This window comes from Lissotriton vulgaris, chromosome 11, assembly GCF_964263255.1.
Source record: "Lissotriton vulgaris chromosome 11, aLisVul1.2, whole genome shotgun sequence".
NCBI classification, from domain to species: domain Eukaryota; kingdom Metazoa; phylum Chordata; class Amphibia; order Caudata; family Salamandridae; genus Lissotriton; species Lissotriton vulgaris.
The window spans coordinates 484812151-484839794 of NC_141699.1; the positions used below are offsets into that span (position 1 = coordinate 484812151).

Here is a 27644-nt window from a genome sequence, read left to right on the forward strand (position 1 = left end):
AAGGGAACTGATACCTAGGTTCGGTTTTCCAGTTACAATTGAATCAGAGAGAGGTGGGCATTTTCACAATGAGATAATAGGCCAGCTCTGTGAAGCATTCAAAATTACCCAAAAATTGCACTGTGGGAGGAGCTTCGCGGGCAAACAAGATGGCTGCGAAAGCTCGGAGCTCCGCGGACCTTCCGATCCTCCTCATATATCCTGCTTGCTATCCTGTTCCACGAGGGTGGATTCTTATTGCTGATGGTCTACTGAGGCGAGAACTGTTTTCCGTTTTCGAATCGGTGGTTCCTGCGCTGAGCTACGTCGAGTGGAACTCCGTGCCAGTACCGTGCCATTGTCTCTCCGATCTCCGCCGCTCCGCATGATCTGCGGAGTGCCTGCCTGACGCCTCTGCTGGCGGAGTCCTAGTGCCTGCAGCGCGTTCCTACGCCGGCCTGGTCTAAATTTCCAGCCCGGACACCCCACTCAGCTCGCTGGGGTCGGGCTTGGCTGGCACAGCCCTTTGTCCTCATCGGAACCAACATGGCGGGCAGAGGTGATCCCGACAAGATATCGAATAGAGGAGTCCGCGAGAAATCACAGTTGCAACAGAGTAAGATTGAACGCTATACCCAGCCGAAGACACCGCCTGTTACGGGACCCTCTGCCAAGGGCCTTCCACCTACGGGCTCGCCCGACGGCTCCGAGCCTACCCTGAGCGACATTATGGGAGCCATCACCAGTTTTCGGGCTGACATGCAACAGCAAAATGAGATCTTGGCCCACAAGGTGGATACTATGGCCGTTGACCTGACTCTCATTAGAGCCGATCTGGGCAAAACTAATGATAGAGTGAAAACGTTGGACATTAAGACCTCCAGCCTGACGGCCGATGTCTCGGACCTGCAAACTGAGGTCCAAAACCTGCGGATGACCGCTGATCAATTCTCGAGGAGGCTGGAGGACTTTGAGGGACGTGCCAGGCGGCAAAATGTACGCATTGTTGGTGTCCCGGAGGGATCGGAGGAAGCGGCGACGGACCTCTTTGTTGAAGAACTGATAAAGTCCCATTTGTCACCATCTGGCCTTAGTAACTTTTTCTCTGTGGAGCGTGCCCACCGGGTGCCGGGCGGCCCGCCGAAGACGGGCGTGGCGCCTAGACCCATTGTGGCACGACTTCTCAATTTCCGCGACCGGGACGCGGTCCTGCAAGCATCCAGACGACATGGGCCACTTCAGTACCAGAACGCCGAAATTCACTTTTATCCGGACTTTACCAGGGCGGTACAACGGCAGCGCCAGAGCTATGCCGGGGTGAAGAGAAGATTGCGAGATATGGGATATAAATATTCCATGATGTTTACTGCCAAACTCCGGATCGAAAATGAGGGCCGTGCCCTGTTTTTTGACTTTGCCGAGAATGTGAGTGACTGGTTGGACACATTGTCACCGCATCGAGACGCCCGAGATGACCATGATGGAGGTGCGGCTGGTGGCCCGGATCTATGAGACTTGGCTCTACAGTAGGGACACCGATGTTCGGTGACCCCGCTTCATTGGACTGTCGGGTATCGTTCTTTTACCCTGTTGACTTTCCTGTTGATACATGGAGGGTGGCGGGAGGAGTTCGCGGGGATTCCTTACTCCTCTGGGTCTCTTTTTGTAGAGTAGTTTTGGGGCGACAGGCACACTGCTGGTTGGGGGGGCTTTTTAGTCTAATGCAGGGGTGCAGGGTGGGGGGTGCAACTATGCAAGTTTATTTGTTTGTTCGTTCTTTCTCTTCTCTTTCCTTCAGGCAATGGATCGTGTTTCCTGCTGTTTACTTGATGTCTGGGTTGGCTGGGATTGGGTGGGACGGGTTGCGGGATGATGGGGGGTAGGAAACTGAAAGTGATCAGTTGGAATGTTAATGGGTTGGGTGATCGAATTAAGAGAGGGGTGGTGATTCAACTGCTTAAACGACATATGCCCGATATTGTGTTTTTACAGGAGACGCATTTGGTGGGCAACTCTTGTAAGGCCCTTAACCGTAAGGGCTACAAGATGGTGGCCCACTCTGGGTTCTCTTCGGGCTCCCGAGGGGCGGGTGTCTTGGTGCGTGCGTCCCTTCCCCTGGAGATAGACGCCACTGTGATTGATGAGAGGGGATGCTACGCCGCGGTGGCGGGGAGGTGGGAGGGGCGTTCCCTAGCGCTACTTTCGGTTTATGTTCCCCGGGCCTGCAATCTAGTACGTTTCAAGACCTTGGTGCCGCCATACTGTCTCTGCCCGCTGGCCTATTGATAATGGGGGGTGATTTCAACTCAGTCTGCTCTGGCTCCCTTGACCGCCAACCGCCGAGAGATCTCCGTAGTTCCCAATTGTGCTTGCCCTCCTTCCTTGATTCTATGGGTTTGGTGGACAGTTGGCGACTGCTACATCCCGTGCTCCGCCAATTTTCCTTCCTGTCGAGTGCCCACGGCAGCCTTTCCCGTATAGACTATGTACTGACCCTTGCCGCGCATGCATCTGCCGTGTCTGAGGCCCGCTTTCTGGCACGGGGTATTTCGGATCACTCCCCGCTGTGGGTCTCGTTTGATTTTACCATCGCGCTGTCTGATCGTCCGGTTACGGTGAATCCGTGGTATTTCCGTAATCCCAAGACTCGGGCACTCCTTGCTAAGGCCATCGACCTCTATTTCTCCGAAAATGTGGGCTCTGTTGGCTCGGCTATCACCTTGTGGGAGGCTTTCAAGACTGTGTTGAGGGGTGAGGCTCTTGCTCTCATTGCCGAGGCCAGGCGAGTCAGAGATGCCGACCTCGCGCGTATTGAAGACGAGGTCTTGGACCTCGAGTCCCGTTTGGGGCCCGAGCCCGACCCCTCTCTCTTGCATGACCTTTCCCTTAAACAAGCGGAATATCACGATCTCGCCACAAATGTTGCCATTACCCTTGCCAAAGAACAACAAGGTCGTATTTACGATGTTGGGGACAAGGCCGGAAAGTTGCTGGCTTGGCTAGACAGGCGTGAGATGGCCAGCCGTGTGGTACCCGAGATTTTGGGCGATGACGGAGTGACCGTCACGGACCCGAGTGCCATTGTCGAGTCCTTTGCGGATTATTTCTGGGGTGTCTACACTTCCAACTCCGACCGCTCCGAGGCTGACTCGGCTGCGTTCCTCTCGACGATTGACCTTCCCTGTCTCTCTGAAGATGACCGTGCCGACTTAGATCGAGACATATCCGCTGACGAGGTCGCCTTGGCGATCCGTGCGTTAAGGTCGGGTAAAGCGACCGGCCCCAATGGTATCCCGGTCGAGTTATACAAAATTCGACCGGATGTGGTATCCCCGCACCTGCGGACTATGTTTTTGAAGGCACGGGACGAGGGCCTCCTCCCCTTAGATCAGCGGCTAGCCACCATCGTGGTTATTCACAAAGAGGGCAAACCGAGAGATGTGTGCCGATCATACCGCCCCATTTCTCTCCTCAATGTGGAGCCCAAGATCCTGGCTAAATTACTCGCCAATCGGCTGATTGGAGTCATTGGCGATTTGGTACACCCTGACCAGTCGGGCTTTATTCCCCGCCGCAACACTGCCCTTAATCTGCATCGGCTCCATGGTGTTATGGCCAGAGCTCACACCCTGGACGAACCGGCGATACTTGCCTCCCTTGACGCCACGATGGCCTTTGACTCCCTTGAGTGGAGTTATCTCTGGGCGGTACTAGCGAAATTTGGCTTTGGACCGGGCTTTCTGAGTTGGGTGCGACTTCTTTATGCTTGCCCACTGGCTAACGTCACAGTTAATGGCCGCGTGTCGGCTTCCTTTGCCCTTCACCGAGGTACCCGGCAGGGCTGCCCCCTGTCACCTCTCCTCTTTGCTCTGGCCCTGGAGCCGCTTGCGGCCATGCTGCGTGTACACCCGGACTTGCATGGTATAACCTGGGCCCCAGGCTTTGAGGATAGAGTTTCCCTATACGCAGATGACATCCTGCTTTACCTTACTTCCCCCAACAAGTCGCTCATTGTGGCATGCGACGTGATCAGACTGTTTGGCCGCCACTCTGGCCTGATCATCAATTGGGCTAAATCTTCCCTTTACATTCTAAAGGGGGACACGCCTCGCCTCCCTAGAGGCTGCAATATCCAGATGGCCGGTCAGGGCTTTAAATACCTGGGAATTTACATTTCCGGTAGTCCTAAGGCGCGATATGATCACAATCTCCTTCCCCCTCTCCAGCGCCTACGGAGAGATGTGGACAGCTGGCGCAAGCTCCCGCTCTCTCTCCTGGGCCGGGCAGCTTTGTTTAAAATGATGTCTTTGCCCAGATTTCTGTACGCCCTACAGAACACTCAGGACCCGGTTCCGGCTCGCTATTTTCGTGAAATTGAAAGCTTACAACGCGCATTGCTCTGGGAGGGTCAACCCCGTGTAGCCATCCAGAAGCTCACATTGCCGTGGTACGACGGGGGCATCGCCCTACCGGATGTGCGTCGGTACTACTGGTCCTCCCAGCTCACTGCAATCAACCATGGTTTCTATGGCCCCGTGGATAGTCCAGGTTATGCAATGGATAGATGGCTTTTGCGTGGTGGTAATTACTATTGCGCCCTTTACTCTAGATCCTTCGATCGGCGCCTGTCGGGCCCAACCAAAGCAGCGGTTCACACTTGGCGGACAATTACTAAAGCACAGGGTTGGCAGGGCAGACTGACTAGATTTACCCCACTGTACGACTCTGATATTCTGGGCAGGCTGTGGCACACCAAGGGCTTTGATCAATGGGACCTCATAGGTATCTCCAGGGTGGACGACATGGTTATTAAGGGCGAATTCAAGACCTTTTCTCAACTGCAAGCCGAATATCAGCTGGGTGGTTCGGAATTTTTCCGGTACGCTCAGCTGAGGCATGCGTTGCTCTCTGCCAGGCCGGCGGAAGGTGAGATTCCCGAAAGTTCCCCCTTGGAGGACAGGATTCTGGATGGCCATATGCCTGATAGTGCTATTTCCCTGTCCTATAAGAAGTTGATCAACGTTCGAACTGACCTCCTCCTGTGCTTGAGAGATCAATGGATGGCGGACGGCCTGGAACTTGACGACGAGGACTGGCAGAGTGCGGTGTCCTCCCCTAAGGAGGTCGCTATCTCCTCCCGTCTTCGCCTGGTACAATTCAAAATCCTCCACCGGGTATATGTTACGGCCCCCGTCTCTTGCGTATGGGATTTTCGCCCGATGGCCTCTGTCGTCGTGGTTGTGGGGCGCTTGCAACCTTTCTGCATATTCTGTGGGAATGCCCCGTCATTACCCCTTATTGGGCGAAAGTGCACCGCATTATGGGAGAGGTGACTGGTGTGGTGCTGGCAGCGGAGGCGCGGAGATGCCTTCTTAACATCTGGGAACCGACTGATTGCAACACTGCACAGACTCGTTGGACGACATTGGGCAATATGATTGCCAAGCGTGATATTGCACAAAAGTGGGGTGCTGCTGCGGCCCCCCTGGTGGTACAATGGAAAGCCAACATGGACTGGTGCATGTTCAGGGAGAAGACGGTTTATACTGCCAGGGGGAGGCCTGAGACATGGAATAAAGTATGGGGGGCATGGAATGCATACAGGGGAGATGTGTGTCTGCCACCGGAACCTGCCCCACTGGATGAACACCTATCACCGTAGCCTGTAACACCAACTGTTTCCTGCAGTTTCTATTTCTCCTGATCTTTCCCCCCCCCCCCCCTTCCCCATTCTACCACTAGTTCTTTCAACGAATCTCTACCTGTCCTCCCTTGCCTTGACCGACTCCTATACATCTCTGCTGTTCCATTGCCAATCTTTCACACCTTTCGGCGTTTCCTTTCTTGGTTTAGCTATCTTTCTTATTAAAATAGAAAAACAACCTGCAATGTCCTGATGTGTATTGCCTTGCACTGTTTTTCTCCTGAGTCTATGCTGCCTTGCCTCCGGGATGTTAGGCTGAATAGCTGTGTGCTCTTTCATAATAAAGGTTTTAACATTTTTATAAAATAAATAAATAAAAAAAAAAAAAAAAAAAAAAAAATAATAATAAAAAAAATTGCACTGTGCATATCGCCCGGAGGCTTCTGGAGTGGTAGAACAACTGAATGGCACTATTAAATCAAGATTAGGAAAAATGTGTGAGCCTACTGGAATGAATTGGATAGACTCCTTGCCCCTTGTCTTGATGGGAATCAGAAGTATTCCAGATCGGAAGACAGGCCTGAGCCCTCATGAGATACTGATGGAAAGATAATTGCGACAAGCATGGGTACCAGGACACAAACTGCTAAGCATTTCTGATGATTTGGTGCTAGAGTACTGCAAGCAACTGGGTGACCAAGTGCGTTCTATCTCTCACCAGATTGGGGAAGACGCCGTCGCCAGGCCAACAACTCCAGCCCATAATCTGAACCCAAGGGATTGGGTCGTGCTAAAGAAACACACCCGGTCGAGTTGCCTTGCTCCGAAGTGGGGAAAACCGAGACAAGTGATTCTTGTTACCACAACAGCGGTAAAGTGTGCAGGTGTGCCGAAGTGGATCCACGCCAGTCATACGAAAAGAGTGACTGAAAACGAAGAAACTGAGGCTGAAGGTTGTGCAGCTGAGGGGTCTCCTGACGTTGGTCCTGAAGTAGCTGATGACGAACAACTGAGCACCAGTCAAGATGAATGGGTCCCAGTAATCGACCTGACTTTCGATCCCATAAGAACCAGAAGACAAACCTACTTAGATAGGGAGTGGGATAGTAAGGACGAGACAGGAATAGACGGAGATAATCAGATCATCGAAATCCACGTCAAATCTGACAACGAGGAAGGTCAGATAGGGACAGAACAGGTTATCGACACACCTCCAAGAACTCCTGAAATTGAAAAGGGACAAATAGAAAATAGAGCAAAGGGTCAAGCAGAAGAAAATCAAGGGTTCGAAGTGCTTGAAGAGGATCAGATAGAAATAGATTAATGTGTGCAGGAAGAAGATACTGAAATAAAACAAAGCCAAATTCAGCATACATCGGAACCAGGCCAGCTTAGTGACCAGGCAGAAGAAACTGACCCAAGACCTGGAACTAGTCAGACAGGTAGGGAACAAGAAACCATCGAAGCAGATGTACCACAACTGAATGAAAATAAAAGATCACTAGAAGAAAGCCCAGTAACAGTGCCAGTTAAAAGATTCAAGAAAAAGAAAAGTGAACCAAGATTCATCAAAATACTGAGACTAAGACTAAAAACTGTAGAAGAAAAGCTTGAGGAAAGGAAACAGGCTGCTAGAGAAAAGGAGAAATCTGGAACCAAGCCTAAGAGAAAAAGTGCCCGACTAAGGAGACAAAACAGTAAATATCAGGATCCTGAATGGACTTTTCTGGTACTGGAGGAGTTCGAAGATCTTGATATAAGTGACGAAAGTGACGAAGAGGTGATTGCTACTCAGAGCACTGAAGAAGAAGAGCCAACCTGAAGTTGCTCGGTGTAAGAAAACCTGTTTAAAGTTACAAAAAGGGGTTGAAAAAACTTCTTTTAAGCCCAAAATGTCTGATTCCAGTGTAAATGGAAGACCTAAGCGTAATTGTTGCAAAACATGTTGTCAAATATGTGTATGTAGTATAGCACTAATCCTAATACTCTGGATAGGACTGACTATAACCATTCCATCTATGATGAGCGAAAACCCAAGTCTGTACCCCAATAATAACTTACCGGATGACACTGTAGAATCACATACTAGAAATACACCACAAAGCATAGACGCATTAGACAGACCACTTAGCCTGAAACAGACAAAAAATAGATTTAGAGGCATCAGATGAGGAAGACTTACACTTTAACAAAATCCGGAACAAAACTCATTTAAATGTTTTTGCAAATCTATTAGTACATTATGTAGAGACAATGGAGATAGATGACTGTTATGTCTGCATGAAGCTAACCACTTCAGTAGCTGAAGGCGTGACTTACCACCACTTACCCTTGACCTATGGAATTTTCTGTAGTATATTGACTAGCTTATTTTACAGACGAGGACCGTTGCAGTATTATGACTCAAACTTTGACGTGACATTTTCTGAACTTCTGGTTCGAAGAAACCTGAATCGTGTACATACGACTAGAGATGTAGCTAAATATATGGGTGATTATTTTCTAACTGTAGGAAAAATTAACATAGATGACGCACACAAGAATAACCTGACTTGTTCTCTACATGAGAAGGAGAAAGAATTTTTAGATATGGCAGAGAAGAGAAGAGAAAGCTTCCAAAAGAAGGCCAAAGATAAAACTCAGAAAGTTCCTAAATGGGCAGAAAATATAGAAAGTACCTCAAATGGTAGGGCAAATGCTGCCTTTTTTTTTTAAATTTGTTTTTATTGCAGAATTAGAAACCACAGAATACAATGGCTTAACCAGTCCACTCGTAATGTCCCCCCGTTCAAGCATTAAATCGTAAACCATACACAGCCATTCAGCCCGCATCCCGGAGGCCGGGCGGCGTAGTACCTTAAATAGCAGGAAGGCATCACAGTGAATGTCCCATTGGGACAATGGTCGAAAGATCATTTTACGTATCCGCATTTTACCCCCCCACCCACAACAATATCATTGTCAGCCATCCCACCTATGCAGGTCGTTGCTATCATCCGCTTCCTGACCCGCCCCGCGCACTGTTGGGCCCTCCATACCTGGCCCGCGCCCCTTGCCTCCTCCCGCGCATCACCCACGCCCCGCAGGCCCTTCCCAGCACAGTGTCGCCATCGCGGTCACCCAACCTCCTGGCTTCCGGCCCACCCCGAACTCCCACTAAACAACCCCCCAGTGTCCCCACCCCGGCAACTGCTGATGGAGTGTGTCCCGTCCTGAAGTGTAGTATGGATCCCGCTACAGTGTCAACGACAACTCTGAGTTAGTACGCCTCGCAGTGTCCACAGGTCCCGTTCACTCAGTCCTCATCTTCCACTAAAGAGTCACGCAAGGCTTGCACCACCAATTCCCACGCACGCGCTGCATCCAAGGCTTTCTCATTACCAAGCTTGACAGCCTGTTTCATTCGAAGCACGCTCTCACACTCAGACCACCGCAACAATTCATTCTTCCACCTCCTCACTGACGGCCCGCTCCTAGACTTCCAATGCCACGAGATCTCTCTTTGTGCCAGTATCAGACCCAAGTCAATAAATTTGCTCGTCACCTTAGTATGTTTGGTGTGCGGGAACCAGAGTAACAGGCACGCCGCCATGTCGAAATCCACCTCCCTGTCGGTCACATCGTTTAGTAGGTCCCCCACCTCTGCCCAGTAGGCCTCCAAATGCGGGCAACCCCAAAACAAATGGTCCATGTCCGCCTCCGGAGACGAACACCTCGGACACCGTGCGTCCTGCACCTGAAAGTACCGCCGTATTTTTTCTGGGGTCAGATAGGCCCTATGTAGCACAAAGAAATGAACTTGTTGGAAACGCGCATTCCTCGTGCCTTTCCATGTGCGCCGCAGAATGTGGCTCCACACCATGTCTGGGATGGGCCTGCCCACACTCTCCTCCCATTTAGCTTTGAGCCCCTGGAGCGGTTCCAGTCCCTCGTGTAACATCCGATTATGGAGGCAGGTCACAGCCTTAAAGGTGCCCGCCGCCATCACCACGTACTGGCACGCCATAGTCGTGTCTGGTTCTATGAGCCCACCTTTCCAGTGCTTCTGTATAGCCGCTACCACCGCCGCATGCAAGAGGAACCCCCCGTCAGACAGTCCGAACTGCTCCTGAAGCACCCCAAAGGGCACCAAGGTCCCGTCGACATACAGGTCTCCCACCACCTGAAGACCCGCCTCCTCCCATTCGAGCAATGAGGACCAATCGCCCCCGTGTGGTAGGGCCGTCAACATGCCAATCGGGATTTCTGGCGCATAAGGCCGAGTCGCCCTCGCTCTCCTAAGACTCCTCTGCCAGCACTGCCTGAGCGTCCGTTCCTCCATTGTGAGGCCCCGCAGCTCCAGCCTCTGCTGCATAACGATATAAGACAGCACATGGCGTTGTATCCCCAGCTCTCGGTCACCCTCCGGTCCCCTAAACACCCGGGCCACATGTTGCGTGAGAACCTGGAGCTGCGCCGCCAAGTAATATAGTTCAAAATCAGGAACAGCCATCCCCCCCTCAATCTTGGGGCGTAGCAACGTGCTCAGAGCCACTCTTCGGCTGCCATGTCCCCACAGGAAACCAATAATCATCGTCCTCAGATCCCTAAAGATCCTCTGGGGAATCCAAATGGGCAACGTCCTGAAGTAATACAGGAGGCGGGGGAGCGCCACCATTTTCAAGAGAGCAATCCTACCCAGTACCGTCAGCGGAAGGGTCGACCAAAAGGACATGCTGCCCCTCAGCGCCCGAACGCACCGACCAATGTTGCCGTCTAATAGGTCCGTGGTCGCATGGTAGATACGGACTCCCAGATAAGTAAAGCAAGATGGCTCCCAGACTACCCCTAGGTCACGAGCAGGGCCGGGCGTCCCCGCTCTCAGCGGGAATACACAGGTCTTCGCCCAGTTGACTTTAAGGCCCGACAACCGGCCAAATTCCGACAACAGGTCCATCGCTCCTTCCAGGGCCCGCTCCGTGTCGTCTAAGTACAGCAACAGGTCGTCCGCATATATCGAGATGTGATGTAGCCGCCCGCCGCCATCTATCCCCGCGTATCTGTCACCCGTCCTGGCATGGGCCGCCAAGGGTTCCATCGCCAGAGCGAACAGGAGGGGGGAAAGGGAGCACCCCTGTCTCGTGCCCCTACCCACCGGATACGCCGCAGACACCAAACCACCCAGACGTACCCGCGCCTTCGCTGAGGAGTACAGGACCTTCGTCCACCGGCGGAACCCATCACCTATGCCAAACCTCTCCAGCACTCCATCCAGAAAGACCCATTCCAAACTATCGAACGCCTTCTCTATGTCCACAGATAATACCGCTTGGGTCCCATCCTCGTCCAAAATGGCGTCCATTATCCCCACCAGGCGGCGGACATTCATCGCCGTGCTCCTCGTGGGTATAAACCCCGCCTGATCCCTGTGTACCAAGATCGTCATGTGTGGGGCCAGCCGGGTGGCCAGAATACGGCTCAGGATTTTGTAGTCCACCGTCAGCATGGACAACGGGCGATAGGACCTCACATCTGTCGCATCCCTGCCGGGTTTTAGAAGCGGCACAATCAAAGCCTCCCTCATGGACTCAGGCAAACCTCCAGACTCAAAAGCCTCCGTATACACCACCAGCAGTCTGGGCGCCAAGCTGTCCACAAACTGTTGGTAGAATTCCACTGGTAACCCGTCCACCCCGGGTGTTTTATTCCGAGCCATATTTTTAATGGCCACCCGTATTTCAGTAAGCGTGATCGGGCCGCCCAACTCTTTCGCGTCCTCCCCATCAAGGACCGGAAGCTGCCTCGCCTCTAGGTATTCCGCAATTTCCGGGGCCTCCGCTCCCAACTGACTCTGGTACAATTGCTCGTAATATACTCGAAAGCACTCCAACACCGCTGCTTGAGAATATACCGTCCCCCCCATTGCGTTGTTAATGCTAAGGACCGGGCAGCCCCTAATTTCAGGGTTAGCGAGTCTGGCCAAGAGCGTGCCCACCTTGTCCCGCTCAGCATGCGCTCTGATCGCGTATTGCCTGTAGTCGTAACACCTCAGCCGTTCCCTTTCGGTGGCGACCACCTCCTTCGCTTCCAACAACCGGGCCTGTAAATCTGGCCTAGCCGGTCTACGCCGCTCCAAGTCTCTCAGATTCTCCTCCGCCTTTGCAAGTGCATTCAACACAGTCGTACGAGCATTCGAAAACCGACCCAGAGATACCCCTCTCACCACCACTTTCATCGCATCCCATTCAGTGGACCTGCACGTGGCTGTACCCTCATTCTCGCCGAAGTAATTATCGATGCCCTGTTGGACAGCGTCACTAAACACTGAGTCCTCTAGCGTGTCTGGCCGGAGCCGCCATGTTGGGATTGATGAGCGCTCCCGCTGCCACTGGATATGTACCAATAGGGGATTATGATCCGAAATGGTTCTAGCCAGGTATTCTGTGTGTGATATCAATGGGGCCAGGGATCCGCCACAGAGCACTGAATCTATCCTCACATGTAGTGCATGGAGAGCCGAGTAAAAAGAATAGTCCCTGGTGTCCCTGTGCTGTTCCCGCCACACATCCCGCAACCCCCACCTATCCTGCCAGTCCTTCCTATGCGTGGCCAACCTACGCACCGGGGAATCAACAAGGGGGGGTGGGACCTATCCAATACCACATCCGTGATCGAGTTGAAGTCCCCCCCAAATACCACCGGGCCCGCTAGGAAAGAGGCCAAGGACCCGGAAAGGCCATCGAAGAACCGGGCCTGATCAGCATTCGGCGGGGCAAATGCTGCTTTGTTGCTGGATTTCGAAAAGAAGGGGAAGCTTTGTCTTCATAGAGAAATGACTAGTTACTATAATAACATATTCATTGGTTCCAGTGAGTGCGAACATAATTACAAGGTAATTGGGGGTTGGGGATTCAAAGATGGGTCAGAGCCCGTGTTTCCTGGAATTTATTTTACATGCGGAAACAAGGCTTACTTCAAATTACCGGACCATTGGTACGGAAGCTGTTACTTTGGAATTGTCTTTCCAAAGATATACCATGTGGGGAAAAGCACTGGAAGCATTGAAAAGACTAACAAATTAGCACGTACAAAGAGAGAGAGTGCAGGAGAAATAGTGGGAGATATTTTTAGTGCATTGATACCTGCAGTGGCAGTGACTCTGAATACACACAGAATTTGCAAATTGTCAACAGTAGTTGATCGGTTATCTACTGACACTGCAGGAGGTTTCCTGATGGTCAATGTCGAAATGGTTGCGATCAGATCTATGGTTTTACAAAACAGGCTTGCTCTTGGCACCTTATTGGCAAAAGAGGGCGGAGTCTGTAGAATGTTGAAAGTGCAACATTGTTGCACTTACATACCTGGCAAAAGTGTTGAGATCAAAAGGTATGTGAGGAATATTACAAATTTGGAAAAAGAGCTCAAACCACTGGAAGTTGACAGTGCCTGGAAGAGACTAACTGATCGTCTCTCCTCTGTAGGTCATTGGTTTACTAACCTAGGAAAAAGTCTTTTGAGTAAAATACTATTGCCAATCATGGGTATCAGTATAGTAGTGTTCCTCATATTTATTTGTTGTAAATGTCGCAAACATCAGAAAAAGTATACTGTGAATAAGAGAGGAGTGAAGAGAAACGTGGATGAATTGGAACTTGAGGAACTGAATAATCAAATTTATAAAAGGATGAAAAATTCTCATCCTAATAAAGATGCAAAAGAAAAGGTGAATTGAATGATTGAGGAGATTGAGTTGGGAAAATTGTAACGAGTAGGCATCTGGTTCCATTTATAGTGATGATAGTAAATATCATCAAAGAGGGGATTGATGGAGCAAGTATTCGCATGTGACGCGACTTGCTTATATCAAGAACCTCAAATAACATTAATAAGCTAATTCAATAAGTTTGTCTTACTAATATTGCACTTTTACACTACACGAGGGTGTCCCAGAGACGCTTGCCTATGTGTTTAGTAAAAGTAATAACGCTTGCCTCTAATATGTTCGCTGCTTTGCGGGATTCTAGTCTGCGCATGCGTCGGTCATACCCACGTGATGTGACGCACTCGCAGTTCTGGAGGGAACTTGTTGCTCATGAGCAGTATTGCTAAAAATGGCGGCTTTGTTTTTCACATGCTCCATGCTTGCACTGCTGCTTTGGCAAAGCCGTTTGATCTGCTTAACTCCTAATGCTATAGTTATTATAAAGTAAGAGATGCAGTATAGCCATTTACGGTATACTGTGTATTCATTTTTTCCCGTGTTTCTAAATTGTTTTCGCTTGCTTTTCATGTACCATCCTCGGGGGGGACTGGGAAGCACTGCTACTCCATCTTGAAGCCCGAATATAACCAGTCATATGATGGGGGAAAAGAAAGTCATGCAGCAGTGGAACCCAGCCAGCTGGCAGCCGAAGCCAAGATGCTCCTGGGAACCTGCACTCCGACCTAGCTGAAGAAGCTGACTTGTACCTGTATTTGCTACATTTGCATAGTTTTACAGTATACCCCATTGTCTGCTAGAACCTCTCTTGCCATGGGAACTGGAATGTAAGGGGTGGGTTCGAAAATGAATATTAAGTCTGAGAAAGTCTAAAAATTAGGAGGTACCATGACCTAACCTCCTCCCTTGCCCAATCAGAAATTAGGGAACCTTTCACTTGCAACATTTGTGGGTGGTACATTGTCCCGAAAACAGTATAATTTGCCTAGGTTTAGCTAGAGAAATTGTCTGACTTGTCCGAATAGCTGACCTGTCACTGACCCAATGAACTCTATAGGTGATTGATACAGAGAGCTGCGGAGCACTCTGTCCGAAATTTCCCCAGACTCAGTCGGAGTTTGGGAATCCTTAAGTGCTGGCGAAGCACTTTGCTGGGAGATTCGAGAACCCAATCGGGGTTATTGGCAGATTCCTTGCAGAGAGGGGGTAGCTCAGGTGTTGCATCCGAAGCTGCAGGTGTTGGTCGTACCCTTTGGTGAGCCCAGTCCTGATCCAAATCCTGAGGTTATCCTGTCCTGACTGTCCATCAGCTGTACCTGCTCGCCTACTGGCAGCTAAGTCCTTGAGGATCCTTTCCCGCCTTTTCCAACCGACCCGTGGCCAGGGTTGGTCTTCATTCTGTCCTAGGTAAATATAAACTTGCGTGGGTGATTGCCTTTCTTAAACTTCTTTCCCTTTTCCCGAATAAAGCAAATTGCCTATTGTCCTTTACCTTGTTTTCTTTACAAATAAGATTTTGTGCAAACTGGTGTATTAGCATGTTCCATTCTCTCCCTACCTTTAGTAAAATTCTGAATCACATGCATGTATAGTTTGTTCCTTTCTTACCTTCCCTTTAGTGAATAGGAACATCTGGACGAACCAAAATAAAGTTTTGTTTCTTATAGACAGTTAATGATAACTGAAAGTCTGCTTTGAATTAGTATGTTCCTTTTTTCCTACCCGCCTTTAGTGAAGTTATGAAAGTCTGCTGATCTAAATTTAGCGTGTTCCTTATTTTTCCCTTCCCTTTATTTTCCAAATTTCTAAATGTTTCTTACTTTAATTCATTGTTATACTATCTTCTTAATCTTAGTGATAGATAGTTTGATTTGTGTTAACCTGTGGCTCATGGAAACTGAAGAAAACGATAACTAGATAAAGGTTTTTGAAACTTCTTGCGTTTGTGGTTATTATAAAGAGTACAAATATTATTTGAAATGATATATTGTATTGGTGTTGTCTACTTTCTCCACAGCTAGCTCCTCGATCCATTGTGATCTTAGGTACCTGAGACGAGGATTGGTAAGTCAGGTACACAGGAATAAACAGAAAGGAACTGAATTGCTGATAGTAGAGTGTAGGTTACCTGATTAAAGAGTAATGAAAATATTTTATGGGCCCAAGTGTGCATATTTGGTAACAAAGTTAGTCGGGTGACCTGCACGCTCTATTAGATGTTGTCTAAAATATCTTTGGTTTAATGTTTTCACTTCCTTTTCAAGATCATTTTCTGCAAGATGAATTTTCAGAGTACTTGTTAAGTTTATACGTTTTCATTTAACTTAATTTGGTTTTCCTTTTATTGAGAGGAGGTAATGTAGTGGGTTGGTGTTCACTGTTTTTTGTATTCTATCCTTTTGCATTTGTTTTGACCACATCATAGTATTAGAATACTACCATGTGGTGTTCATTCCATGGTTTGTAGAATGTCCACCTTTGGTTGCTAGGTGAGAGTTGGCTGCTAGATGAGAGTTGGTTGCTAGATGAGAGTTGGCTGCTAGATGAGAGTTGGTTGCTAGATGAGAGTTGGTTGCTGGCTACTCATTCAGGCAGGGAGAGGTGGCAGTGGTTCTTATTTGTATGTTACTTGATAAATAAACTTCCATATTGAAGAAGTCTGATTCCTGTGATTACCCTTTCTACAATCTAGCAGTACCCTGGAGCGGCCAGAGAGTGGGAAGAGATTAGCCAGGGCCGGGCAGAGAGCGGGAAGATGGCTGTTGGTGCTCGGCATTCACCTCACTTGGAGTTCCTGGAAGCAGTGTATCTCCTGCTGCTGGCATTCACTGTTGCTGTGGACGCGGTGGATGTGGTCTCCCCGACTGAGCTCGAAGCATTTAAAGGGCTTAATTTGTGCCGGTGCTATCCGGTGCTTAGCACCGGCACTTAAATCTCAGGGCCGGGTCTATGAATCATCTGCTGTGCGCACGCCGATACCCACATTGATGATGTGTTTTTAGTTCCCCTGCTTGCAGTTGCTGCGTGTACTCTCTCTCTGTCTCTGTGCAGCGTGCGTGTGATGGTGCTCGTCGCGTGCTTGTGTTCATTGGGTTACCGACCGACCCACCAGACCAGAGACCACCCGTAATTTAAATTTAATCAGTATGTAAGTATGTACTCTGAGTCTAATCAAGATCAAGAATCAAAATCTGACTGACCGTTCCCGCGGCCGCCGCCCGGCCTCCGAGGAGAGCCCAAGTTACTTAGTCTCATGACATGAGATGATTGTGAAGTTGAACATCGGGCCCCCCGCCCCCGCCCTTGAGATGCCACTCTGACTCTGTGCAGCGGCAGAGCCATGAACCTATCAGCCGCAGCGCAGCCTATCTAACCAGTGGCAGTGGCAGTGGCACTGAATCATTCTGTGCCCACACTGCCCAGTGCCCCTCAGGCTGTGTCCAGACCCCGGCGGTGCCGCCCTCACTGTGACTGGGGCCGGGGCAGGTGTCCCAGTGCGCACTGCCCGTCCTCAACTCACCAGTCCATTATTGACTGACTGGTCTTAAGTTCTTTTATAAATATAGAACAGAACGAACCCCTAAAGACTCTGTGACTACAGTGACTCTGACTGGTGCACTTTTCAGAAAAATACCGCCCTGGCCCCCCTCCCTCCGCCCCAGCACTTCCCTCCCAACACCTGAGACACAGCGGCGGGTGGTCACCTCACCTCCCCTACGCGGTCCGCCCGTTGTCGGTGAAATGTGCACTGGACTGGTGCCGTGCGGCAAATCAATGCACCCTGTGTATCTGTGCACTCTGCACTGTCATCACAATTGGTACTTTTGTGATTAAATTAAAGGGTCAGACAGACAGTTAAGTTCATGTTAAAGCAGCACAATTCGTGGTGCACTGCACAGTACACATGAGGCCCCGGGCCGTAACCGGCGTGTCTTCAGTGACAGTCACTTACTTGCAAGTTGTTGTACTGACTGGTTGTAGTTGGTTGGAGGGAGGGAGGGAGTGGGACTGAGCCTCGCAGTCGCACGTCGCCCCCGGCCCCAAGCCAGGCCAAGTCGATCATCTCAGTGAGTTGATTGATAATAAAAATATATATGTGAGTGATAAAAAAAATATAATGTGTGCAGAGTAGACAGTGTAGTGAGTGTTTGTGTTTCACTTTCTTTGTAACTTTCGTTTCGTATTTCATCATGGTGGTGGAGCCGGCCACAGTAGAGTTGTTGACTTGTTGATGGTTTCGGTTTTGGGTGGGCGGGCCGCGGAAGTTGGTGGGGGCTGGGGGTCGGGCGGGCCAGAGGCAGCTGCCCTGGAGGTTCTGATGGGGGTTGGGCCGTTGGGGCCGGGAGCCAGTGGGGGGCTGTGCGCGCGGAAGCGCGCGCAGATTTTTTTCACTTTAGCCTCTGCAACCAGTCCAGACCAGTTCTTCCAGCCATAGCCACGCCCCAGCATAACCGCGCTGCGCAGTTACAGCGGCAGGCAGCTCCCCAGTCCCACGCCACGACTCAGGCCCCCACCCACCCACCCACCAGTCCACATTAAGTTAGCCCGCCGGGCCGGCTCCACCACCAACGAGTACCGCGCTGACCAGTCGACGTACTTGGGCAGAGGGCGGCAGAGCAGAGCTGGCCTGGCCTGGGCTCGTCGTGGCACTGGCTGCAGCCACTGAGCTACCTACCACAGTGTGTGTGTCTCTGACTCCTGGCCTGCCGACCGGCCCCCCCCACCACCATAACGGTAAGATAAGATTAGAAAATTAAGCAGAGAAAACTAGAAGCACTTGTTTGGTTGGAGGGAGGGAGGCAGGGAGCAGTCTGGGAGGGAGGGAGTGGGACTGAGCCTCGCAGTCGCACGTCGCCCCCAAGCCAGGCCAAGTCGATGAGAGAATCTCAGTTGATTGATAATAACTAAAATATATATGTGAGTGAGTGATAAAAAAAATATAATGTGTGCAGAGTAGACACTAGACAGTGATTGTGTTTCACTTTCTTTCTTTGTAACTTTCGTTTCGTATTTCATCATGGTGGTGGAGCCGGCCACAGTAGAGCTTGTTGATGGTTTCGGTTTTGGGTGGGCGCTGGGCGGGCCGCGGAAGTTGGTGGGGGCTGGGGGTCGGACTCGGGCTAGAGCTGCCCTGGAGGTTCTGATGGGGGTTGGGGCCGGGGGCCAGTGGGGGGCTGTGCGCGCGAAGCGCGCGCACATTTTTTTCACTTTAGCCTCTGCCACCAGTCCAGACCAGTTCTTCCAGCCATAGCCACGCCCCAGCATAACCGCGCTGCGCAGTTACAGCGGCAGGCAGCTCCCCAGTCCCACGCCACGACTGCGACTCAGGCCCCCACCCACCCACCAGTCCACATTAAGTTAGCCCGCCGGCTCCACCAACGAGTACCGGGCGCGCTGACCAGTCGACGTACTTGGGCAGAGGCAGAGCAGAGCTGGCCTGGGCTCGTCGTGGCACTGGCTGCAGCCACTGAGCTCAGCTACCTACCACAGTGTGTGTGTCTCTGAGTAGTTACCATGGTTAGAATTATTGTTACGTACAAAATATATGACCCTGGAATTAATAAAGAAATTAATTGTATTCCAGTCAGGCCAAAATGTGTTTAAACATGCTAAGAAGCATGTTTAACGTGTTTCTGAATCAAGACTACACACGTTGTCCTTACTACCAGGAGTTGTAATGGACAGCTGAGTCTGACTCCTGGCCTGCCGACCGGCCCCACCACCATATCGGTAAGAACATTAAGCAGAGAAAACTAGAAGCACTAAACTTAGTTTTTAAGTTCGGTCAGCTCAGCTGACTGATTTCATTCTCATCTGGTGATCGTGATCTCCCAGTCAGTCCCACACTTATATTCTGGTCAGGTGGACGGCGATGAAGGAAGGACGGGGAATGGTGGGGTCGGGATGAGTTTCTTGTTGGCAAGCAAACTGGCAATAAAATATGTGCCACAATAAAAAAAAGATATAAATACCGAATACGCTTAATATATTTTCACAATGGCTCAATAATATCCCTCCACTTTTGCCCTCGTGCAAAATTCTTTACATGATATAAAAAAAAATCTGTCTGCTCGATTTCCTATCACTCGAGCAGCAACAACAGTGCAAAACAGTATTTAAGCTATTTTTGAAAACTTCGAGCACTGAAGCCACGAATATTTTCCAGGAGCCAATGCCATGCTGACGTGTTTGTAAAAGGACCTTTCTTGCAAAGCTTTTCATTTAGGGTGTAGTTACAGTGGAAGGTACAAAGAAGGAAACGATGTCCCGATTACATTTAGATCATGCTTTTGTGTGAATTTTTGATTGGAGTCCGAGTATTTAAAATTAAATTAACGTTTTTTTTCCACCAAAGTTATACATAGATTAAAGGAAAAAAACATTGGACACCCTTGCACACTTGGTATATTTTTCATTGGTATTTACTATTTTCGCAGCATAATGTTACCAATACTGCATGGCTATCAACTTACTCTGCCACGAGAGTTGCTTTTCATGAACCTGCCTGCAGTGCACTTCTAATGTAAACCTTGTTAAGAATGGAATGGGCCTACATGCCCCAGAATGCTTAGTGCTGCTGATTGAAATACACGGACTAGCTAGCTCAAAGTAACACTCGACTCGGGCCAATGGGCCATAATATATAAAACTGAGCATTTTTTGCTAACCTGTTACTCCTAAGTTCAGTTGCACCGCTGGGGAGAGGTGAAGGCAGGTGCTGAATAGAACTTTAATTTCAATGATAAGGGGGCAGCCAGGCGCAGGCAGCATTACATTCCAATTTCAAGCTCTGTCGGGGCCCAGGGGGGAATCCTTTTTAGTGTTACGCCACCGGTCATAAAAGGCATTTATTTTCATTTACAATGCCAATAGCTTAAACTTGCGTAAACGCGAGACCGATTGCATTGCAAATGCTTGTTATTAAATGTGTTTATATATTTAAATTGAGCAGATTATTTGTAGCAATGGATTTTTGCCCTGAAGTAACTTCTCATTTTTATGACTGTATGAGGAACCCTGTTCCTTGAACCTAACTGTGCACGTTTGCAGTGTACTGTGTATACAACTTGTGTGTATGCAGTTTATTTGAACCCAGGCATAAATTAAATATAATTATAAAAAAGTTGTGGCAGCTGAGCTCACAAATGTTGTCCTGTGATCTGGAGTATGTGAAAGACAGACTGTAAAAGCAAGCACACTACTTGTTCTGTGAAATCTGCCTCTTGCTACAAATCATATGTCTGTGCCCTGTTGTATATTCCCCTAGTTGGTGGTGCTGCTACACTAGCACTGTCTGAGAGACTGAGGTAAAGAGGGATGAGCGACACGTGAACCGTGAGGTCAGATACCAAGAGAGAGAGAGATGAGATGACGGAGCATTAGATGGGCGAGGACTCTGAGAAGAGAAGGAAAGATATATAGAAAGACAGGGTGTTGAGGGGAGGGAGATAGAGAGAAAGGAAAGACAATCAGTTGGTGGTACACAGGGGGTTAGAGAGAAAAATAGAAGCGAGTAAGGGAGTGAAAGAATACTGAGAGGACTCTGCTACATTATGCTCCCAATCAGGGCGTTACATGTCTGTGATTGTTCAGCAACTTTGAGCGATGTTTCTAATTTTTTTAGGACAACAAGGTTGTGTTGAAATGTACTTTATTTTGCTGCATAGAAATAATATTTCTCTAGTGTGGCAACAACACTCTAGTCCCAATTATCTATAATACTTTAGGCATTGGATTCCTATTCCCGAATGTCAATACATTGAAGTTTATTTTTCAAATGTGTAAGTTTGATGCCTTAAATAAGTCAGCACAGGTGCTCACGCCAGAACACATAGATGTAACTTATCCCTCACACTGATACACACCTAATAGTTGCTACTACAACACACAGCTGTTGCAGGAATCTCAACAAAGAATCTCTGGCAGCCAGTACAGCATCTCTGTGATAGGCTCGAGAATTGGGGTAGCTTGCAGTTTCACTCTTCTTACCATTAAACACAGGCCTAGCCTACAAGCTGCCTGCAAAGTGCCCTTGAGGCTTTGCATTAACCCAGGCACGGGTCTGCTTTTCCTATCTGGGTAAGTGAGTTTCCCCCATTTCTAGGGAGGTCAGCTCACCTCACTAGCCCATTCCTGAGCCTGAGATTGCCTGAAGTTAGAGTGCCAAGCCCTAGAGGTACCATAGCAAATGTGACTGCAGGAGTAGGGTCCCTATACAACCTGTCTTCCTCACAGGATTTACTTTGCTTCAGAGACCTAAGTCGAGCCTGCTTGAATCTTTACAGCTGTTTCAAAGAGGTAGCCTATGGCCTACACACATCAATAACAAATAACAACTAGCGATATCTGGTAGCTACTCCACATGGATGTTAAATATGTGCAGATGCAGAAATGTCTTTGGTGAAACCTGCAAATAAATATTATTGGTGCATGTTACTTTGATGAATTGACATCACACTTCGCACATGTCTAGCATGTTTTCTTTCACTTTGCATCCTTAGATGTCTCAGAGTGGACAGAAGAAGATTTCAAGCTACTTCACAAAATTTAAGCCCAAGATTGATGAGGAGCCTGCTAGCAAACTTGCTAGAAAAGACCATACACTTACAGTGGAAGAAGGGAACAAGGAAGATGAAGTGCGAGAGAAGGCACTAGATGATGAGAGTGACACCACTACTAGCAGCAGCGTTATCATCACCCCTACAGAAGAAAAGACACAAGATCGTCCTCTTACAGATGAGCCGCATCATGCTGTGGAGATTGCTGTAGAGATGGAGGAAACTCCAAGCACTAGCGAACAGTCTGACATATTATCACTGAAACCACATTCAGACAGAGTTTTAAGGAAAGGCATTCTTCCTAAAGGTTGGAAACATGACCAAAAAATATATTTCCAACGCAAGCATCCATGGCTAATTGTTAAAGGCCCTAACCTTGGCTGTTCTGTGTGTCGCCAAATCCGTGATCTTGGTGCTGAGAAATCCAGGGGAATGAAATTGTCCAAAGAATGGACTGAGTCTACTGTGAAGGCATATGGCACCAATATAGAACAGCAGCAGAAGTCATTGAGGAAAAAGATTGGAGAACATGCACTAAGCAAGGCTCATGTTGCAACTTTAAAAATCTTAGAAAACGCTAAGAGAGATACTTTATTGCAAGTAACTGCAAAAGCACAATCTGTACAAATGTCAGCAACAGCCAGAATATTCCGTGTAGCTTATAAGGAAGCAAAGCGAAACAGGCCAGCGTATGGTTTTGAAATGGAGATAGACTGCCACCAGTTAAATGGACTAGATATGGGTCGAATTTTGCACTCCAATGTAGCTTGTTCAAACATACAACGCCACATATCCTTAGAAATGAAGAGGAAGATATTTGCCAAAATGATTGAGCTTTCCCCCAAAGTAAGTCTTTTACTAGATGAAGCCACTGCGTTAAATAGGAAAAGTTCTTTAATTGTGTACATGCGAATGCAGCTACCTGACATGGACTCCCCAGCTAATATGTTTGTTGACCTCATTGAGCTGAGTGATTTGTCAGCTGATGGCATAGTAAACAGTTTACTGTCTGCACTAAAAAAAGATCCAATTAATATAAGTGAGGACTTTCTCTCCAAATGCATGGTTTCAGTTGCCTGTGATGGAGCTTCAGTGATGTTTGGCCGCCACAGTGGTGTTGTAAAGAAGTTGCAAGAAAAAATCTCTTCCAATATTGTAGCCTGGCACTGCTCAGCACATCGCCTGGAACTTGCCGTTCATGATGTCATGAAAGATATTGGTGCTACAAATCATTTCAAAAACTTACTCGATAAGCTCTATTCTCTATTTTCCACCTCTGTTAAAAACCGTTTGGAGCTTAAGGAATGTGCTGAAGCTCTTGACGTTCAGCTCTGCAGAATAGGTAGAGTGTTAGATACTCGCTGGGTTGCATCAAGCTTCAGAACAGTGGAGGCTATTTGGAATGCTTATCCTGCTCTCTACAAGCACTTTAATAGTGCAGCTGATGATGGTTCCCGTGACAGTTCAACACGAAATATGTACACAGGCCTAGGAAGGCGGTTATCATCTATACAGTTTGTTGCTAATCTTGGCCTCATGTATGATGCTCTTCAGGAGTTATCCGAGTTATCACTTGAGTTACAGAAACGTGATTCTACAATCATTGATTCTCACCGGGCTATTTGTCGGCAAATAGCTGTGTTTGAGGCAATGGTAGACAGGCAAGGGAACCATTTCTCACTATGTAAAAAGGCCATGGAAGAAAATATATTCCAAGGTGTGGTGCTGCACAAAGGAAAGACCACGGACAAAATAATTGAACAGGGTCAGTTTTTCCGTAGCCTTGCAGAAAATCTAAGGCATCGTTTGTTGTCTACAGGAGGAACGAATTCTGCTGACAAAAAGGCTGAGTATGATACACTCATTAGCGAAGTGAAAGTTTTATACAAACAGTACTGGCCTGATGAGCTACCTGTTCTTTATGGTGAGAGTGATATTGAGTCTCTGTGTAAAAGATTCAACATTGCCAGCCGAGAAACCATACGTGCTTACAGAGAGTACAAGGAATCTGGAGGCAAAGAAATTAAAAGGCAGTTCAAGGAACTTTTGATGGCCATACACACTATTGCTATCAGTACTGCAGAATGTGAGCGGGGATTTTCTCAAATGAATCTGATATGCACATCCACAAGAGCATCATTGGTGACTCAAACAATATCTTCTTTAATGTTTTTAAATCTTGTTGGTCCACCATTTAGGAGATTCAACCCATTACCCTATGTTCAGTCCTGGCTTGCAAAAGGACGAAGATCAGCTGATGACACTAGGAGTAAATCAAGGAAAGAGGAGGACATGGAATGCACAAGCAATTTAGACTGTTTCTGGGGTTTTCTAGAAAAATAGATGTAGCCCATTCCAACTGAGAAAATGTGTGTCATTGCAATGTTTTGGAAAAGTTAGGCTTTACTGTGTTAGGATATTTAGTTGTTCTAGTTTATATAGGTTATTTATTTGCATTTATACCCCTTTGTTTACAGTGTCAATTTATTTAATATTTTGTTATATTTATGTGTCTTCTTAGTTTGGATGTTCTATTTATTGTTCTATTTAATATATTTTATTTATTTTGTTTTTATAACAGTTTAATTGCTTTTTGGATTTTCATTTTACGACATGTATCTATTTGTATTTATATATTTAATTTTGTCTTTATATAATTGCAGTTTGTATGGCACTATGCCTGGTTATTTTGCACTAATAGGTATGACTTATTCAAGATACGGTCAAATTGAAACTGCCCAGCCCCCCTACCTATTCCTTTGGCCTTAGTATTTATTTATAAAATGTTATATAGCGCGAACCACATTTTGGTGGAGATCACAGTTTTCTTTGCTTTATCTTAAGTTAAAATCTTTAATTAAAAAGTCATATTTTGAACATATGCCTCTTTTCTAATCTGTGTTGCCTGTGTCATACAGAACTACATAGTTTCATGATTTTCTTTTTTACTATTCTTAATGTCTAATAAATGCACATATAGATCCAGAGAGAAGTTATAGTACAAGCCCAATTGGTAATCATCCTTTTTTGTTTTTGTTTCTCTAAAGCAGTCGCTTTAACTGAATATTACACTATACTGATTAACCCCATGCCACTGGAAGTGAAAGTGGCTGACTGACTCATTCAAGTGTATTGCATGATTTTATTCAGTTTATCTGTTTGGACTAGTGTTTTCACAACATTGGGTTTTATTTTGTCACATAACTTAAGCTATGTCAAGTTGTACCTTTGAAATCATAGACTCTGTTTAAAATGGCATGCCCTACCCCAGTTTATTGTCCTTCCCCAAATCAGCACACAGAGCACTGAAATTGTCCATTTTCAATGCATTAGTGGTTTTAGCTAATTTATTCCAAAGTTGTGATTTAAATGCACATTTGCTTTCATCTTTTTCAAAATGGTTCACGCCACGGGGAACCTCCTATCAAAACCTTACGAAGGCTCCCTTTCTGAAATTCAGATCAGGTATTATATTTGACTTTTAGCAGTGGCACTTGAAGATGTAGGTGGGGCTAATAAAGTGGGTGGAGCCAGTGGCGAGAGGGGGCGGGGCTTGAAAAAGTGGGTGTGGCCTCCGAAAAATATTTCAGCACCTGCACTTCATATTTTACAAATTAAGCACTGGCTCAGAAGCGACCCTTTCTTGCAAGTTTACCTCGTCGGCACCGGTCAGTGATATGACAAGTGTCTTATGGAGTTTTCTGCCGGCCAGTGGCGGTTCTGAGTATACGATTTTATATGTTGTTGACACAAGTGAATATTTAGACGCTAAAACCCGCTTTAACGGCAGAATCACCTGGAAAGGAAACTTTCGCAATAAAGATGCCTCCATTGTCCTACGGGATGTCCAATTGCTTGACCAAGGCACCTACATCTGCGTGGTGAAGAATCCTCCCGATGTTGGTGGCTCGCGTGCAAGGCAGGTACTGCGCGTTTCGACTAAGTTTGGTCCACCGGATGAGGCTAAGAATGTAACCTTTGGTTCACCGGCTGTTGCGCTGACGGGATTCGATGCACTAAAGGGGTTCATTCTGCTTGTAGAGATCATTGTGTTTGATTAATAAAGATAAAAGTTCCACTTAACAGAAATCAACAGATTTTCTCTGTTTAAATATTTCGTGTTTATGTCATGGGGTAAAATGACAAAGTGCAGAGACAGGTCCTAATGCAACAAGTGCCAACAAGATGCTGGTGGTAAAGTGCTCCAATCCCTTTCAAGTTTGCGTCATATAAAGCTGCACAATATTACATAAATAAAATAGGACATGGTAACTAGGAGGGAGAAAGCATATAAACGGAAGAGATAAAGCAAAGTGAATGGGAGGGGCAAAGTGACAGAGAGGGGCATAAGTTAGAACCTTGATGAGGGGACCAGGCACCTCATGGAATGTGCGCACTTGAGGACAGGTGAGCCATGTATTTATTGAGGACGCATGGCATTACATTCATACTGAAACGCCTCACATAATGTCAATGATGGTATATGTTTGAAATTCTGTGAAGAGCAAGCGTGACATCACGCTGGGCAGTGGCATGTTCCACAGATGCTTGCTGATTACATTTCGGATCTGCATGATCCTTCTAAAAGGAGCAGCACCCCACTTGTCATCAACGTCATATTTCTCTCCATCTAATTTAAATAACCCCAAGCAGGAAGGTCAGTGTCCGGTACACAATAGGAGGAGGATCCCTTGCTCTGCTTCGACCCTCATTTTCTTCTTGGTGGTATGCATAGCCACTCCCATTTCACCGATGTATTGCATACACCATGGATTTATTGTGCTATTCAGGGTACCAGCAGACTAGATGTTTGTCTGAAACTCTTGCCTTTGAAATGGAGGGTGGTGGGGTTGTACCATTGTCAGCGTGAGGTTGAGTAACCAACTTTAGGGTCCCTGGCAGCTGTGGCCTACACCAATTTGGCACTAGGTGTAAGGCGAGGGAGTTATCTCAGTAAAGAAAGGGTTGCTACTGGTAACAAAAGGTGCTGAAATCACAAAATATTAAATACAGCTGGCATTTTCTAGGACTGCCAAGCCCAGGAGTCTTGTTTATTAATCCTTCAGACACTTCCCAGTTTCCAGGTGATAACGATCCTTCTTAAAGTGACCACCACAAGCCTCGTCATTAACGTAACGTCAATGAAGAGAAGAGGCTGGAGATGGAGACGGACACCTGTAGTAAGTAGTCGCAGTCAGATTGTAGTATTAATAACAGGTTTATTACTAACAGCCCCACACCTCAAGCGGTGCGTAGGTCAGAATGCCAATACCATTAATGACAGTTGGGCAGTTGGGAAGGTGACAGGGGCAGTGTGGAATGTTAGGGAGCCAATGAGAACGGCGGGGAACCATGGATGCTCTCGCGCAGGAGAGCTGGTAGAAACCACAGGCTCAAGGCTAGGGGGGAAACTAGACTAGGTTACAACACATCTTCCTCTCTTGCGAGTTTTAACAGAAGGGCCACAAAGTGTGGCAAGGGGAACAATAGAGCTAAATAAACAGTAAGGCTTTAGTCACAAACAAAGTCTTCATAACGTTTAGGTTTGTGTATGGTTCTCCCAATTCTTCCCTTGGCAGCAAGGGCATCGGGAACACTTTCTGTGTCAGAGTGAGATTCATTACAGGTTCTACCCGACCTACCGCTGAAGCTGTGACCGCCAGACGTGGCTTCAGAGTCAGAGTGGGAGTCACCGTAACAACTCCGATTGGTGCTCGGAGTGTGGGTAATGACACCTTCAGACTGGTCTGATGATTGACAG

General features: G+C 47.7%; 2 protein-coding genes across 2 annotated transcripts; both read left to right on the forward strand.

Moving 5' to 3' along the window:
• The first annotated feature begins 525 nt into the window (after nucleotides 1-525).
• LOC147682136 (E3 SUMO-protein ligase KIAA1586-like) lies at nucleotides 526-24226 on the forward strand. The gene is made up of 2 exons (XM_086942492.1): nucleotides 526-834; nucleotides 21827-24226. Exons 1-2 carry the CDS (start codon nucleotides 526-528, stop codon nucleotides 24224-24226), a joined length of 2709 nt encoding a protein of 902 aa, XP_086798618.1.
• A 1334-nt stretch (nucleotides 24227-25560) lies between these two features.
• LOC147682137 (myelin protein zero-like protein 1) lies at nucleotides 25561-25944 on the forward strand. The gene has a single exon (XM_086942493.1). It carries the CDS (start codon nucleotides 25561-25563, stop codon nucleotides 25942-25944), a length of 384 nt encoding a protein of 127 aa, XP_086798619.1.
• Nucleotides 25945-27644: the final 1700 nt, after the last annotated feature.